This window comes from Oncorhynchus mykiss, chromosome 4 (genome assembly GCF_057628025.1).
Source record: "Oncorhynchus mykiss isolate SJ-2025 chromosome 4, ASM5762802v1, whole genome shotgun sequence".
In the NCBI taxonomy this organism is placed as follows: Eukaryota; Metazoa; Chordata; class Actinopteri; order Salmoniformes; family Salmonidae; genus Oncorhynchus; species Oncorhynchus mykiss.
In genome coordinates this window covers 70,799,645-70,814,754 of record NC_143025.1, presented here as the reverse complement: position 1 = coordinate 70,814,754, position 15,110 = coordinate 70,799,645, and the positions used below count along the sequence as shown (strand labels likewise).

Genomic DNA, 15,110 nt, shown 5'->3' with positions numbered 1-15,110 from the left:
AAGTTGTTTCCAAATGTCTTTCTGGCTCATAAATAGTTTATTATGGATGGGTCTGAAAACTCACCACCAACCCTTGTTGGACCAGTCTCCTAAACCACAGTGACAATGCAAGGTAAAATTACATTTCAAATGACCTCCCAAATGCAATTCGGCATTTGGACTGACATTTTTCTCATTTGCTATGGCTATGACCAATTAGTTCCTACACAAATTGCAGAAATTCCACAACACATGTTTACATTAAATTGAGATAATTGTGTGGCTGTAGTTAAATAAAACAGATTGTAGCAGACATACATGTCACCAGTGGTGTAAGGTACTTAAGTAAAAATAGTTTAAAGTACTCCTTAAGTAGTTTTTTGGGGCATCTGTACTTTACTATAAATATATATGACAACTTCACTAAAACTTCACTACATTCCTAAATAAAATAATCTAATCCACACATAATCCACACATTTTAACTGACACACCAAAGTTCTTGTTACATATTGAATGCTTAACAGGACAAGAAAATGGTCCAATTCACACACTTATCAAGACAACACATGGTCATCCCTACTGCCTCTGATCTGGTGAACTCACTAAACGCAAATGCTTCTTTGTAATTGATGTCGGAGTGCGCCCTTGGCTATCCATACATTTTAAAAACATGAAAATGGTGCCACCTTTGCTTATTAGAAGGAATTCGAGATGATTTATACTTTTACTTTTGATACTTAAGTAAATTTAGAACCAAATACTTTTACTCAAGTGGTATTTTACTAGGGGACTTACTTTTACTTGAGTAACTATTGATTAAGGTAACTATACATTTTACTCAAGTATGACAATTGGATATTTTTTCCACCACTGCATGTCGCTCTCAACATGTGCATAAATCAATGTTGAAAATAGAAATAGGCTACTGACCAGGCAGAATAGTGTGCTGATGAGTATCTAAGCATCCTTAAAAAAAACTTCCCAGATGGACTTTTTGATGTCGCTCTCCGTGTGGAAAAATAACGCTTTGTGGTTGCTTCAGATGATAGAGCTAACTGGGTGAGTGGTTTGTGCACTGATTAAAATCAATGACAAGTCAACAGACACTATCTTTAATATCCTTTAAGGCTATGCTACAGTAAAATGACAGATTGTTTTAAACTCTGTCTGTGAACTTGCCATTCGGTGCTGAGGAAATATTACTGGAAAACCCGAAAGATATTGAAAAACATGTTTTCCTAGATCCATTTTCACTCACCAAATTAGTTTTGAGGTTTCTCCAACCCGTTTGCTGGACAGCTAACCTCCTGTAGATTTTCACTCCATCTCCAGTTTTAATTAAACTAATTCTTATCAACTAGCTAATTATTAGAATCAGGTATGCTAGACTAGGGTTGGAGCAAAAACCACAGGACGGTAGCTCTCCAGCAATAGGGTTGGATTGCCCTGGTCTAATTCAATCAAATGTGCTACAAACAAATGTTACACTGGAAAAGTAGCCTAAATGATAAATACAAAACAAATATTATTGACTTGCAAGAACCTTGCCTATCATGAAACCGATGTTTGGTGATGGTAATTTAAATAGCTGGGAAACACCATTTTTGGTCGCAAAATAAATCTCCCAAAGACCTTTAGAAACGTTTATGGAAACATAGTTTCTCGACGGAATTATTCATATGTGACACGTTTCATGGAGTCCAGCATTTTTATCTTCCCCCTCCGCACAGATCGAAATGCAAGCGAATGTGGCGTTTTAAGGTTACTGTTCTTACATTATACCAATTAAACGTATCTTATCAGCAGGCGGAAATAGAGTAGGTAGCTAGCTGAGATAATTTAACAGCATTTTCCTGAAACGTTTGCTAGTCGTCACACTGTCAGTAGTACCACGATGCGAGCGTCTTGATTTGACAGCTAGAACCGAGGGTGACGATATTAATCGTTCCTAACTAGCTAACATCGCTTGCTAGCAGATCTCTATTTTATTTACAGCAAATGTTAAATATTGATTAACAAAGCTAAATATGTCAGATAGCTTGGCGTTATTGATTGCAAGATAGCTAGCTAACCTTAAAATTCAGCGTTTATTTCACTGTATCTATGATAGTAAGCTAGCTAGCTGTCAGATCATTTCGAAAGCAAAAGTGACTGACGTTATCAATATCGCTACCATGAGGGTTTTCGAGACGGACAGAAAGTTATTGCCAGTTACCCTATAAGTCATTTATCTAGCTAGCTAGCTAGAATTTTATCAATAGACCAAGGCAATTATCAAACAAAAACTTAGCTAAATAAGATATCTAAAGAAGTTGCTATGGTCCCAATTTGGCACAACATGAAGCCGTTAGGGAGAAATTGGATGATAGGACTGGGTGTAGGAGCCACCGCGGGTGTAGGCTTGATTACATTTATAATCTACAAAGAAATTAGTAGAAAAAGATCTCAAACATTATTACTCCACACTAACCCCCCTGAGTACTTGATAGACAGCCCAGATGGAACACCCCTTCAGATTGAGTCACTTGAACAAGGTAGGTGGTAAGCACTGCATGGCATAGCAGCATAATCTGAGACTGTCCGTTTGTGTGTCTAGCTGTCAGCACGTGTGTAATGAGTATATTTGCAATGGTGTGTGTCTATACAGCCCCCCCAGACAACCTAGCTATATCTCTTCTGTCTCCGTTTGTCCCTCCACAGAGGTGGTGGCCCAGCAGCAGGCCCTGGAGGCGGTGGTGCAGGGGTTGTCCCCTGAGCAGGTGGAGCTGAGGAACCAACTGGATGAGGTGCTGACCTGTGTGTCTTCCCTCCGCTTCGAGGTGGCTGAGCTCAGGACTGGCCTGCAGGACATCGCCCAGCAGATTATCCAGGATGTCAAGTGAGTGGTGGTGGCCACATGGGTTCACAAAGTGGACACTGAATCTAGGATATATCATGTTTCAGGTTTTTTGTTCAGTGTCTTTTGTTCAAGACATGTATGTTGAATGTCTCTTTGCTGCTCTGTGCAGGAAGGGTGTTGAGGATAGCCAGAGGGCACGCAGACGCCGCCACATCATCAGCCATCGGGAACGCACTGACTCCATGAGCTCCAGCTCCATCTATTTCTCTGCCAGTCAAGGCGTGTATGGAGGGGAGACCAGCGAGGGAGGGTAAGATCAGCATGGACTGCAATCACTGGGATAGATATGGGATAGATAGCATTGTAGGAACATGAGCATAGGGCTAATTGTCCATGAGCCACCCACCAAAAAAGGCTTCAGAAAAGGCATTCTGTGACCCAGAAAACAACAGTTTCAACATCATTACATTCCTTAATTTTATGAATATGAACACTGTGTGGTTCAAACTTGTAAAAGTTGCACGTTAAATATTAAAGCAAAGGTACAATTTTGAAATCATAGTGCATTTTGGGTAATTTCCCCTAGCAGCAATGAGGTTGCAATTGTTACGCACATTTTGTTGTCCATGCTTGCAGAAAGCAAGGTATGTACCGGATCTGAGGAATCCGAAATAATACAAGATAAAAAGCTGTTGAAAGCTGCTAAATTGATTTTTCTCTGATGCCAGAACAGCGCTTTATGTAGCTGTCGTGACCTTAAATGTTTTGTGAGCTGTATTATCTAGAAACCGATGTGCTGTCTTTAGTTTGGCTAGCAGGCAAAATAATGATGTCCCTTGTAGGCTAAATACACCTGCCAAAATGTCTTAGATTAACTGAGAACCACTGTATATGGTTAAAACATTTCTTTGTTTTGTGGTTCAACTGGATCAGTGAAGGATCGGTAACGTGTTGCTTGAGCTTATGCAAGGATGAGCACTGATCTCACATAGTTCTGTGAGGCAGTGTGCAACAAAAGTAACCAAGGTGAAACATGGCAATGTCGGGACATTGCTAGGGAAATTACACAAGATGCGCAATGATTTTGCGACATAAACATAACATAAACATAACTAATGTGCAACTTTTACAAGTTTGAAACAGTGTTCATATTCATAACATTACCTATGTAATGTTTTTGACATTTTGCAGTTTTGTTTCCTGGGTCACGGAACAACACCATTTTGATGGGTGGCCCTTGGACTATACTTTTGTAGTGACATTAACTGTCTGCCTATACTGTCTCAGGTACTCCACCGCCAACGCTGAGTCAGACTACACGGATCGGGACACGGATCGGGAGACCGACAAGGAGGCAGAAAGAGAGCCGGAGGAGGATTCCGATGAGGACAAGAGCTGTGCCACGACCATCACTCTACGCCAGGAGGACTCCCAGGAGGAGGGAGAGGAACCACAGGAGGAAGACGAAGATAATGAGGACGACGATGAGGAGGAGATGTTGGAGGTGATGGCTGAAGTGCCAAGTGGGGAGTTGGCATTACTCCTGGCCCAGAGTGATATCCTTCATACGGGTGATGCTAGGCTGAAGGCAGAGGGCTTCCATCTGCTCCTTGCAAACAAGCTACAGGTCAGTCCAAATGAAAGGAGTCTGAGAATGTGGATCTTTTGTGGCAAATTTTGTTTTCATGTTGCTGAAGTTAAAATATTTTTTTGTTCAGTAGCTACATCTGTCATATTTTGTTTTTTTGTGATACCAGTATGGCGACAGCAGGGAGTTTCTATGGCGACTGGCCCGTGCCTACAGTGACATGTATGATTCTACCGAGGACAAGCAGGAGAAGAAGTCGTATGCAGAACAAGGTAAAGAAAACATTTGATTTTGTAGTGAACTCTCACTTTAACACGCACTGTCAGATGGTTCGCTTTTGACCTTTGATCTATTCTCCACAGGTCGGGAAGAAGCAGAGTTTGCTCTAAAGAAGAATGGCCTGAATGCGGAATGTCACAAGTGGTGAGTCACTGAAAACCGTCAGATGTTGCGCTGACCCTTTGCAAAATGGTAAAATATATATTTTTAATCACTTTCAATACTCCACAGGTTTGCTGTTCTCACAGGCCTTACCTCCCAATACGAGACTATGCATAGCAAACTGAAAAGCAGTCACATTCTAAAGGTGTGTTTTTGTTACTCTATTCAGAATCCTATTGGAATAGTCATCCAAGTCCTCCGTTCATAAAGTGTAATCTATATCAGAAAACAATTGTAAATGTCAAGATCTGCACTTTTCTAAAATGTTGTAAACGGTAAACAATGAAAGTGACTTTTGTATGCACTATTCACCCTTCCTTTGTGCTAGGAGCATTTAGACCGAGCGATTGCCCTTAGGGACGATGACCCACTGTGTTTCTACCTTTTGGGGCGCTGGTGTTATGAGGTAAGCTGAACAAGCTTTTTATCCCAAATCCTTATCTTGGGACTTGACTGAAAAACAACAACCATACAACCAGTCCTATGCTAACTAAAACGTGTTTCCTATCCTTTTTCCTCTGTAGGTTTCCACTCTTGGCTGGCTGGAGAAGAAGGCGGCAGCTGCCTTGTATGACAAACCACCAACATCTACTCTCGACGACGCCCTTGGAAACTTCCTCAAGGTACTTAATCAGTTGTCCAAAGCCAAATCGACTGCTAGCCTCTATACAGAAGGGAAAAAATAATTTAAATGTTTTGTCAGTTTTATTTTTTTATTCCACCTTGTTTGATTTCAGGCAGAGGAGCTGAACCCAGGATTCTCCAAGACAGTGAGGCTTTACATCGCCAAGGTATTGGAAATGCACTTCTGTAGACAAGATCAATTAAACAGTGGATTTCTCAGTTTGTAACTAGTGTAAAAGGTAACTTTTTTGATCCTCTGATTTGTTCTCTTGGTGGTTTTGATTTCCAGTGTCACAAGGAGCTGGGGAATGTGTCAGAGGCCAAAAACTGGGCCCTGTTGGCGTTGAAGATGCCTAGTGGCTCCAGTGAGGTAAGCAGACATTTCTTTGAGATGGAGATGAGCACTCACTGCACACAGGGTTGACTTTTCTAGGCAGCACTTACCTTTCTTTTCATTCTTTAGGAGGAGGATAGTGCTAAGTTGGAGGCAGAGCTGGGAGCCTTGATTGACAAAGTGACTGAGCTCTCCCTTGACGGTGGGGACAAATAGGGCAGGACACAGCAGTTGCCACTGGATGGCCATTGGCAAACTAGTCCGCTCATCACAGGCCACCCAATCAGCTGTGTAGTTGAAACGTCTACCGACAACTTTCTCTCTCCTCAGTACGCCAAGTAGATATTCAACTTCCTATGTCACTGAATCGATATGGAGTGAGCTATTTATATTGCAGTCACATGACCTCTCAATTGGAGTAAGTACCTTCTTCAGAATGATCTTTGCCTTTCACTTCACTTAATATGCTATGTTTTCAAAGCACTTTCATCTAACCGGTACTACTGTAATTTAGCATGTTTGTTTCTTGCTAGTGTTGTTGACCAAATGTGTGCATTGTGTGGAGAGTAACTTAGATCGGGACTAATCCCCCTGTACAAACATAAGCCCTACCGTTGTTTAGATGGTGTTGTGATACAATGTTGACAACCTATCCTAAATGTAAAACCAAATGGGATCAAAACATGTCCCCCTTTAGCCTCACAGCTCATATAGATAGCAAGATTATTATTAAAGATATTTTGTGTGTAATGTTTCAATGACCTAAGCACAAGTCCAGTCTTAAGTCCATGTAATACCATTTTAGAAGCATGGACCCTTAGGTTGTCTACTTTAATTCCAGAGTGTTATGCTGCCTTTGATTTGTTTGAGAAAATGTTTACCTTTGATTATTTATTTGTTTGTTAAAGATAACGTTTACTTGGCACTCATTGCATTTATATTCCTCCATTTGCTGGTTTCAATAGGGCAAGTTATTGCTTAACATTCATATACACATTCCTGTAAGTGAGAATGTGTTCGCAGTCAACTTACCTGGTAAAATAAAGTCCTTTAATGGATGTCCTGTCATAATCTTTCCCTGTGACAGTTATGAAACTGGCCTGGTTTTGAAAAGCTTTTTATTGTACTATTTACTTGTAGTATATTCATGAGGACCACAGTTAAATGCATCTTTGTTTATCCACTGTCGTATGGTAATCTGTCGCCAAAAATGATCAACAATTCCATGGTATTTTTTAATGGTCATTAGTACAATTGGGAAATTATGATTTGTCAACTAAGTCAGAATTCAAATAACTTCAGATGTAGACCAGAGACAGGGTATCCTAATGGTTTTAATACAATGCATCTTATACAGAAAGTATAGTTCTGTAATGATAGGGAAAAAGGAGTGTCAAGGGGTCTGTACTGGTATGTTTACTCAAACATCTGCTCTTAATAATAGAATAGATCTGATATACAGTGGGAATGTCAAATCCAAACAATGGTTGTAAAGAAGAACACTTGTAGAAAACCAGACATCCTTGAAAAACCGAAGTCACAATACAACACTTCTTAAATAATAAGTCCATATCCTCCAGTGGAGTTAATACAATAATTATCTTAAGTCTATTGGTTTGGTGAAAAAAATTCCACATTTATGTGAAGCTGAGCTCCCTCTGGTTCTCAGCTTCATAGGGCCATACAGATCTGTATACAGTGTTGGCCAAAGAATGTGCATCACTGAGTTCTTCTGGGAAATGGGCAACACTCCATGCAAAGTAGCCGTTATGGCCAGCATCTCCCATATTAGCCCTTACCTCAGGTAAGTGTACACAGCCCAAGAGAGCTGCCATTGTGCAAGTCTACAGTGGCATGGCCTCATGAAATGCAACCATGCTCTCACGTGGCATGGTTCCAACTGAGCTCAGTCCTTGGCATCACCCACCCCATCTGCGTTGATGGCAAACATGGCTTCAGACTCAGGGAGGCAGGGTGAGTCATAGATTTTGCAGATCCTCGTCTCCCCACGGCCTTTCCTCAAGTACAGTCTAAAAACAAGGAGAGGTTTAGCTAAATTGCTCTAGAACACCAGGGGCTTAACAAGTGGTATGCTATGTTAGAAACCATTAAAACGTAACAAATAGGGAGCAGAATGTAAAAAACTAACCCCCAGTCTTTATTCTGCAACGCCCAATGTGGTCAATGGAGCTACTCACCGTGTAGTGGACGCATGTGCCATGATGTTGCCCCCGATGGGTTTTTTAGGGTCTGCAGAGAACATAGCAGCACCATCTACCTGGGCCACCACCTGATTGGTTATCACTACAGCAACGCCAAACTGACAAGGCGAGAGAGACTAAGTTTAGCATTATGACCATACTGTGAAGAGAGTTGTGCACACACACATGGGCCCATAAGGTAGTGTTCAGAACATTACTGCCAAACGTATTGTATTAGATCGACACCAGAGTCATGGATAAGGAATTCAGCAAACAGACAAAGCCCCTGTAATTCTAACCCTGGCCTTACTTCATCTGCTAGTCTCAGCAGCATTCTCAGGAAGCGTCCCAGGTGGCCTTGCCGTGCAGCGAGCTCTCCCCTCCCTGAGTAGTCTGTCCTGTAGAGGGCCATGGCACTGTCCACTATCAGCATGGCATACCTGAGAGAGAAGGGGCCATATGGTTAGAGATGTATAGCGTTGCAGACTGGGTGACCAGAGGGTAGTGGCCTTATTCCAGATCACTTCAATTCATGTCATAAACAATACTATCAACATGGAAGGAAAACAAGGAATGTGAGAAATAGAAAAACATTTGAAGGATCAGAACCCTCAGGAACAGGGTTAAGGGAGGGATAGATAGATAGATCAAGGGAAGGCAGGGATGGATCGAGAAAAGGGGGATGGATAGAGGGGGAAGAATGGATGAGGGATAGGGGGAAGAATGGATAGAGAGGGGGATGGATGGATAGGAGCGGGGGGGATGGATGGATAGGAGCGGGGGGGATGGATGGATAGGAGAGGGGGGGAGATGGATAGGAGGGGGAGAGATGGAGAGGGGGGAGATGGATAGGAGAGGGGGGGGAGATGGATAGGAGAGGGGGGGGAGATGGATAGGAGAGATGGGGGAGATGGATAGGAGAGATGGGGGGGAGAGATGGATAGGAGAGGGGGGGAGAGATGGATAGGAGAGGGGGGGAGAGATGGATAGGAGAGGGGGGGAGAGATGGATAGGAGAGGGGGAGAGAGATGGATAGGAGAGGGGGAGAGAGATGGATAGGAGGGGGGAGAGAGATGGATAGGAGGGGGGGGAGAGATGGATAGGAGGGGGGGGAGAGATGGATAGGAGGGGGGGGAGAGATGGATAGGAGGGGGGGGAGAGATGGATAGGAGGGGGGGGAGAGATGGATAGGAGGGGGGGGAGAGATGGATAGGAGAGGGGGGAGAGATGGATAGGAGAGGGGGGAGAGATGGATAGGAGAGGGGGGAGAGATGGATAGGAGAGGGGGGAGAGATGGATAGGAGAGGGGGGGGAGATGGATAGGAGAGGGGGGAGATGGATAGAAGAGGGGGGAGATGGATAGGAGATGGAGGGGGGAGATGGATAGGAGATGGAGGGGGGAGATGGATAGGAGATGGAGGGGGGGAAGATGGATAGGAGATGGAGGGGGGGAAGATGGATAGGAGATGGAGGGGGGGAAGATGGATAGGAGATGGAGGGGGGGAAGATGGATAGGAGATGGAGGGGGGGAAGATGGATAGGAGAGGGGGAAGATGGATAGGAGAAGGGGGGAGATGGATAGGAGAGGGGGGAGATGGATAGGAGAGGGGGGAGATGGATAGGAGAGGGGGGAGATGGATAGGAGATGGAGGGAGGGGAGATGGATAGGAGATGGAGGGGGGGAGATGGATAGGAGATGGAGGGGGGGAAGATGGATAGGAGATGGAGGGGGGGAAGATGGATAGGAGATGGAGGGGGGGAAGATGGATAGGAGAGGGGGGGAAGATGGATAGGAGAGGGGGGAGATGGATAGGAGAGGGGGGAGATGGAGAGGAGAGGGGGGAGATGGATAGGAGGGGGGGGAGATGGATAGGAGGGGGGAGATGGATGGGGGGAGATGGATAGGAGGGGGGGGGGGATGGATGGGGGGAGATGGATAGGAGGGGGGGGAGATGGATGGGGGGAGATGGATAGGAGAGGGGGGGGAGATGGATAGGAAGGGGGGGGAGATGGATAGGAAGGGGGGGAGATGGATAGGAAGGGGGGGAGATGGATAGGAGAGGGGGGAGATGGATAGGAGAGGGGGGGAGAGAGATGGATAGGAGAGGGGGGGAGAGAGATGGATAGGAGAGGGGGGAGAGATGGATAGGAGAGGGGGGAGAGATGGATAGGAGAGGGGGGAGAGATGGATAGGAGAGGGGGGAGAGATGGATAGGAGAGGGGGGAGAGATGGATAGGAGGGGGGGATGGATAGGAGGGGGAGATGGATAGGAGGGGGGGATGGGGGGTCTGACCTAGACTCTGCCATCATGGCTGAGGCTTGGTAAAGCAGCTGGGTCTGGTGGTCTGTGTTAAAGGCCCTAGCGTAGGCTACGTTGTCCAGAACGTCACTCCCAACAAGTCCATACCTAATAAAAAAAAAAAACAGTACATTCTAGTGTGGTACAGTTTTTTGAAGGAAGTACTGCATGTACTATGGTAACTCTCTGAACAGACAGAAATTGATGTGCGTTATTCCTGTAGTGGAATAGTGTTGCTCCAAATTTCACTCAGTGTCATAAGTGTCAGTGTCATATAACCCAGTAGTTACTCCATTGTTATTGTGTTGGTCCATGAGAGAACTCACCTCTCTGCTACAGCCAGTAACCTCTCTGGTCTGAAGGTCCCCTCAGTGTCAATGTACATGGCTTTGCCCTCTCCACCACCCTGGTCAATGGGCAACTGAGTTGGGGGAAAACATTACAGAACAAGAACACAAACAATGTTCTGAGAGTGCTATTGTCATAAGATGTCAGCAGATGTGATAGGAGTATACAGCCAAGTCTACCTTTGTTAGTGCTAAATAATGTCATCATGGCAAGTACCTGACAGGTGACTGCAAGGGTGTGGCACAGTTGCGTCTTTCCTGTTCGGAACTCTCCAAACATCTCTGTGATGGAGCCCGTCTCTATCCCACCTGAGAGAGAGTGATAAAGCCTTTCATACCCATGATAGTGACAAATAAAAATGGGCAAGTGGAAAAACAGAGTCATGTCTAAGGTTCTAAGTAACTGGTAAAGAGACTCCATCCTCACCCTGTAACAGCTTGTCCAGCTCTTTGGACCCAGTGGAGATCTGGATGATTTCAGCTCTGCGTTGGTGGAACTCTGTTGCTGTGGTGAAGCCCATGGGCACTAGTTTGGCAGCTTCAGCCTGAAGGAGTTACCATAGAGGTATAGGAACATCATTCAGTCATAATAGCAGGCCTAATATCAGCTGTGGGCAACCCAAAATGAGCAGAAAATAACTCAAGAGATTGGTAAATTAAGGTGACCTAACCAGGACTTTGTCTGCTTTGGCCTCACTGATCCCCTTGATGTTGAGCAGCTCCTTCTTGGGGGCATAGGCCACTGCCTCAATGGTGTGGAACCCTGCATCCTCCAGTTTCTTTAGGTCACTGGCACTGATGCCACATTGCTGTGTGGGACATTGTAGAATCATTTGCAATCATGCATTTGACGTTTAGACATGTTAATATTGATCGTCAGTTCTGCCTAGTACAGGGAATATCCTCAGTCAATATCAGCCAAACACACTAATACTGTACCCAGATAAATTAGTATGGGCATAAATGCTCCAACACCTACCTCAAGTCTGCTCAGTGGCTGTGGTCCAAAGCTCTCCTCCTCTACCTCTGCCTCTGCCCTGGCCTCGCTTCTCATAGCCATCTTTTTTTTATGGACAGGCGAGGTATGTCTGTTAAGGTCATAAAATAACGTTAAGTTGTTTTCACAGAGGGTGAAACTGAAAGGCATATAACGTTAGTCGTTTCCTTCTGTGTTAGTTACTGAGACACACTCAAATGCTATTAAACTTGATCAAGACAGGGTTGTTTTCTTGTTGGAATGGAATCCAAAATTATTCTAGTTAGCTAGTTTACACAACTGGAAATTGCAACTGACTTGCTAACATAGTCAAGTTGTTGATGACTTCTTCGCATCTTGTTATCACATAAAAATGTACTTGAACATATAAGACTTACCTAGATAGTAAAAATACCTAACGTTAAATACTGAAGTCTTTGAGTATGACCGATATTGTGTTATGAAACGTAGCTATCTTAAGCTATTTGTTCAGCTGAGCCAACAATGAAATGGTTTGTGACATGGCTTTCGTGTACTTCAATAAGGCTGAGTTATCCACATTTCGCTCAAAATAGTCGCTAGCTTATGTTAATTTAAAGTGATGAATATGATGTCCAATGTTACAATAACAGCGTCCACTTACCACTAGTTTCTCTTGCTTTCCTTGAACAAAAATCTCCCGCTCGTAACTCAATTTAGCTATTGAGCGTGCTACGTAAATACGCTGTACTTTCACTCGAGGGTTGGGGTTTCACTAGTAATCACAGCCACAAAGTTGGTCAAAACAACATTCGCTCTTTGGTCTTAATTCCAGGTTAGGCGTAAGGCTAGAAATATGTGAGTATGGTTAGGGTTAAAATCACATTTTAAGAAGAGAAACTAGAAATATGCGGGGTTTATGACTTTGTGTCTGTGGTAACTAGTGACGTCCAGAGCGCTGGGAGCGCTTCATCTCTAATATAATAGTGGGCCGCAAACAAACGTTAAGAGGCGCATGCCGCCACCTACTGTACCCGGGTGTAAAGTCAATCACAGATCACAGATATAAGAATTGAACGAAACATTAAATGTCCAATGCAGCCTTTTTATAACAATATCAAATAATTTCTGGGTAACAATTAAGTGTGATTGTTTTTCAATTAAAATAGTCAAATAGAAACAAAAATAGCTTCTCCACAAAGACATATTTCTCAACAAAGAATTTTGCTAGGACTGTCTAGGAGTGGTCTGAGTGGGGAGGGGAAAACTGAAAACTAGCTGTTATTGACAGAGAGGTTTGTAACTCTCTTTCTTATAGACCTATTAACTAATTTACTGCCTGGTAATGTCACCAGGCAGACCAAAACTCCACCAAAACAGGCTGAAATTTCAGGTGGTCCTTTCAAACAGCTCTTCCACTAAAGGGGCATTATCGTCATTTTCACGCTTTCTCAGTATTATTCCAACCTCATTCTGTAGAAATATACATAAAACACAGGAAAATTGCGTTGTTGACTGCACTGGGCCTTTAAGAAAACCAAACCCTCCTACTCCTACCCGATCCTGCACTACTAAGAAAATAAAAAAGAGCCCTACTAACTTCTAACAAACCCTTCCAACCTCTAACCCTACACATTAATCTTTCACTCTCTTCCCCATACAACAATACAATAGCACATGCTCCATAGTTTCATCAACCATATACACCGGCCGTACAGAAACCATTCACATGCTTGCCAACCAAATGTAATGACACTTTAAATGTAAAATGTCCTAGGTGCAACCAAGCAAACACCACCTCTTCCTTCCTAAACTGACCTTTGAATCTTGGTCCACCAACCTTTCTTTGGAGGGCATATAAATTCAGGCCTTTGGCTCGGAGTCCCAACTCTTCTGCCACACAAAATGGCTCTGATCTTACATTTGGCCTCACCTCTACCCTGTGGAGCACGAATATCAATTTTAATTTGTGTTAAAGCCCCTTTGGCTATATATTTTGCCTTACTGAAGAGCTCAGTGACTTTCAACTTGGCACCGTCATAGGATGTCACCTTTCCAACAAGTCAGTATGTCACATTTCTGCCCTGCTAGAGCTGCCCCCGTCAACTGTAAGTGCTGTTAGTGTGAAGTGGAGACATCTAGTAGAAGCAACAACGGCTCAGCCACGAAGTAGTAGGCCACACAAGCTCACGGAATGGGACTACCGAGTGCTGAAGCGTGTAAAAAAAAACATCTGTCCGTTGTTGCAACACTCATATACCGAGTTCCAAACTGCCTCTGGAAGCAATGTAAGCACATTAACTGTTTGTCGGGAGCTTCATGAAATGGGTTTCCATGACCAAGCAGCTGCACACAAGCATAAGAGCACCAAGCGTCGGCTAGAGTGGTGTAAAACTTGCTGCCATTGGAGTGATGAATCAAGCTCCACCATCTGGCAGTCTGACGGACAAATCTGGGTTTGGTGGATGCCAGCAGAACACTACCTGCCCCAATGCATAGTGCCAACTGTAAAGTTTGGTGGAGGAGGAATAATGGTTCAGGCTAGGCCCCTTAGTTCCAGTGAAGGGAAATCTTAATGCTACAGCATACAATTACTTTAAAAAAAAAACCTTCTTATTTTCAATGACAGCCTAGGAACAGTAGGTTAACTGCCTGTTCAGGGGCAGAGCGACAGATTTGAACATGAAACCTTTCGGTTACTAGTCCAACACTCTAACCACTAGGCTACCCTGCCGCCCCAAAACATTCTAGACGATTCTGTGCTTCCAACTTTGTGGCAACAGTTTGGGGAAGGCCCTTTCCTGTTTCAGCATGACAATGCCCCCGTTCACAAAGTGAGATCCATACAGAAATGGTTTGTCGAGATTGGTGTGGAAGAACTTGACTGGCCTGCAGAGTCCTGACCTCAACTCCATCGAAATACCTTTGCGATGAATTGGAACGCCGACTGCGAGCCAGGCCTAATCGCCCAACATCAGTGCCCGACCTACTAATGGTCAAGTCCCTGCAGAAATGTTCCAACATCTAGTGGAAAGCCTTTCCAGAAGAGTCGAGGCTGTTTAGCAGCAAAGGGGGGACCAACTCCATATTAATGCTCATGATTTTGGAATGAGATGGTCGATGAGCAGGTGTCCACATACTGCTGGTCATGTAGTCTAGATGTCCTGGATGGCAGGGAGCTTGGCCCCAGTGATGTACTGGGCTGTCCGCACCACCCTCTGTAGCGCCATGCGATCGAGGAAGCTGCTATTACCATACCAGGCAGTGATGCAGCCAGTCAAGATGCTCTCAATTGTAGAGCTGTAGAACCTTTTGAGGATTTGAAGGCCCATGCCAAACTCCTCATGAGGAAGAGGCGCTATCATGCCTTCTTCAAGACTGTGTGTGTTTGGACTATTTTAAGTCTTTAGTGATTTTGACACAGAGGACCTTGAAGCTCTCAACTTGCTCCACTGCAGCCCCATCAATGTGGATGGGAGAGCTCACCTCCAATTTCCTT

General features: G+C 44.2%; 2 protein-coding genes across 4 annotated transcripts; one reads left to right on the top strand and one right to left on the bottom strand.

Annotated features, from left to right (window-relative positions):
• Nucleotides 1-1,620: 1,620 nt before the first annotated feature.
• Nucleotides 1,621-6,866, top strand: rmdn3 (regulator of microtubule dynamics 3). Of its 2 annotated transcripts, none has more exons than XM_021600580.3 (12): nucleotides 1,621-2,516; nucleotides 2,683-2,860; nucleotides 2,991-3,131; nucleotides 4,109-4,448; nucleotides 4,579-4,681; nucleotides 4,772-4,832; nucleotides 4,920-4,995; nucleotides 5,179-5,256; nucleotides 5,375-5,473; nucleotides 5,588-5,641; nucleotides 5,764-5,844; nucleotides 5,938-6,866. In XM_021600580.3, the coding sequence occupies exons 1-12, from the start codon at nucleotides 2,300-2,302 to the stop codon at nucleotides 6,022-6,024; spliced, it is 1,515 nt and encodes a 504-aa protein (XP_021456255.3). In that variant the 5' UTR covers nucleotides 1,621-2,299; the 3' UTR covers nucleotides 6,025-6,866. The 2 variants fall into 2 exon arrangements, with proteins under 2 accessions (XP_021456255.3, XP_090089042.1); XM_090232916.1 differs by having other exon boundaries at nucleotides 1,664-1,743.
• Nucleotides 6,867-7,122: 256 nt separating this feature from the next.
• Nucleotides 7,123-12,616, bottom strand: LOC110522302 (DNA repair protein RAD51 homolog 1). 2 transcript variants are annotated; one of them, XM_036975877.2, is made up of 10 exons: nucleotides 12,276-12,616; nucleotides 11,636-11,744; nucleotides 11,328-11,465; nucleotides 11,084-11,201; nucleotides 10,874-10,965; nucleotides 10,636-10,730; nucleotides 10,304-10,417; nucleotides 8,320-8,449; nucleotides 8,007-8,128; nucleotides 7,123-7,838 (listed from the first exon to the last, which is right to left on the bottom strand). In XM_036975877.2, exons 2-10 carry the CDS (start codon nucleotides 11,714-11,716, stop codon nucleotides 7,715-7,717), a joined length of 1,014 nt encoding a protein of 337 aa, XP_036831772.1. In that variant the 5' UTR covers nucleotides 11,717-11,744; nucleotides 12,276-12,616; the 3' UTR covers nucleotides 7,123-7,714. The 2 variants fall into 2 exon arrangements, with proteins under 2 accessions (XP_036831772.1, XP_090089043.1); XM_090232917.1 differs by lacking the exon at nucleotides 10,304-10,417 and having other exon boundaries at nucleotides 12,276-12,589.
• Nucleotides 12,617-15,110: the final 2,494 nt, after the last annotated feature.

What these genes read in the sequence shown, in the direction of transcription:
- rmdn3 (XM_021600580.3), top strand. Translation starts at nt 2,300, where the DNA reads ATGGTCCCAATTTGGCACAACATGAAGCCGTTAGGGAGAAATTGGATG. An exon ending in AATGCGGAATGTCACAAGTG is followed by an intron (nt 4,833 to 4,919) that starts GTGAGTCACTGA and finishes AATACTCCACAG; the next exon opens with GTTTGCTGTTCTCACAGGCC. An exon ending in TGCCTAGTGGCTCCAGTGAG is followed by an intron (nt 5,845 to 5,937) that starts GTAAGCAGACAT and finishes TTCATTCTTTAG; the next exon opens with GAGGAGGATAGTGCTAAGTT.
- LOC110522302 (XM_036975877.2), bottom strand. Translation starts at nt 11,716, where the DNA reads ATGGCTATGAGAAGCGAGGCCAGGGCAGAGGCAGAGGTAGAGGAGGAG. An exon ending in AGCCACTGAGCAGACTTGAG is followed by an intron (nt 11,466 to 11,635) that starts GTAGGTGTTGGA and finishes TGTCCCACACAG; the next exon opens with CAATGTGGCATCAGTGCCAG. An exon ending in TGCTGAGACTAGCAGATGAA is followed by an intron (nt 8,129 to 8,319) that starts GTAAGGCCAGGG and finishes TCGCCTTGTCAG; the next exon opens with TTTGGCGTTGCTGTAGTGAT.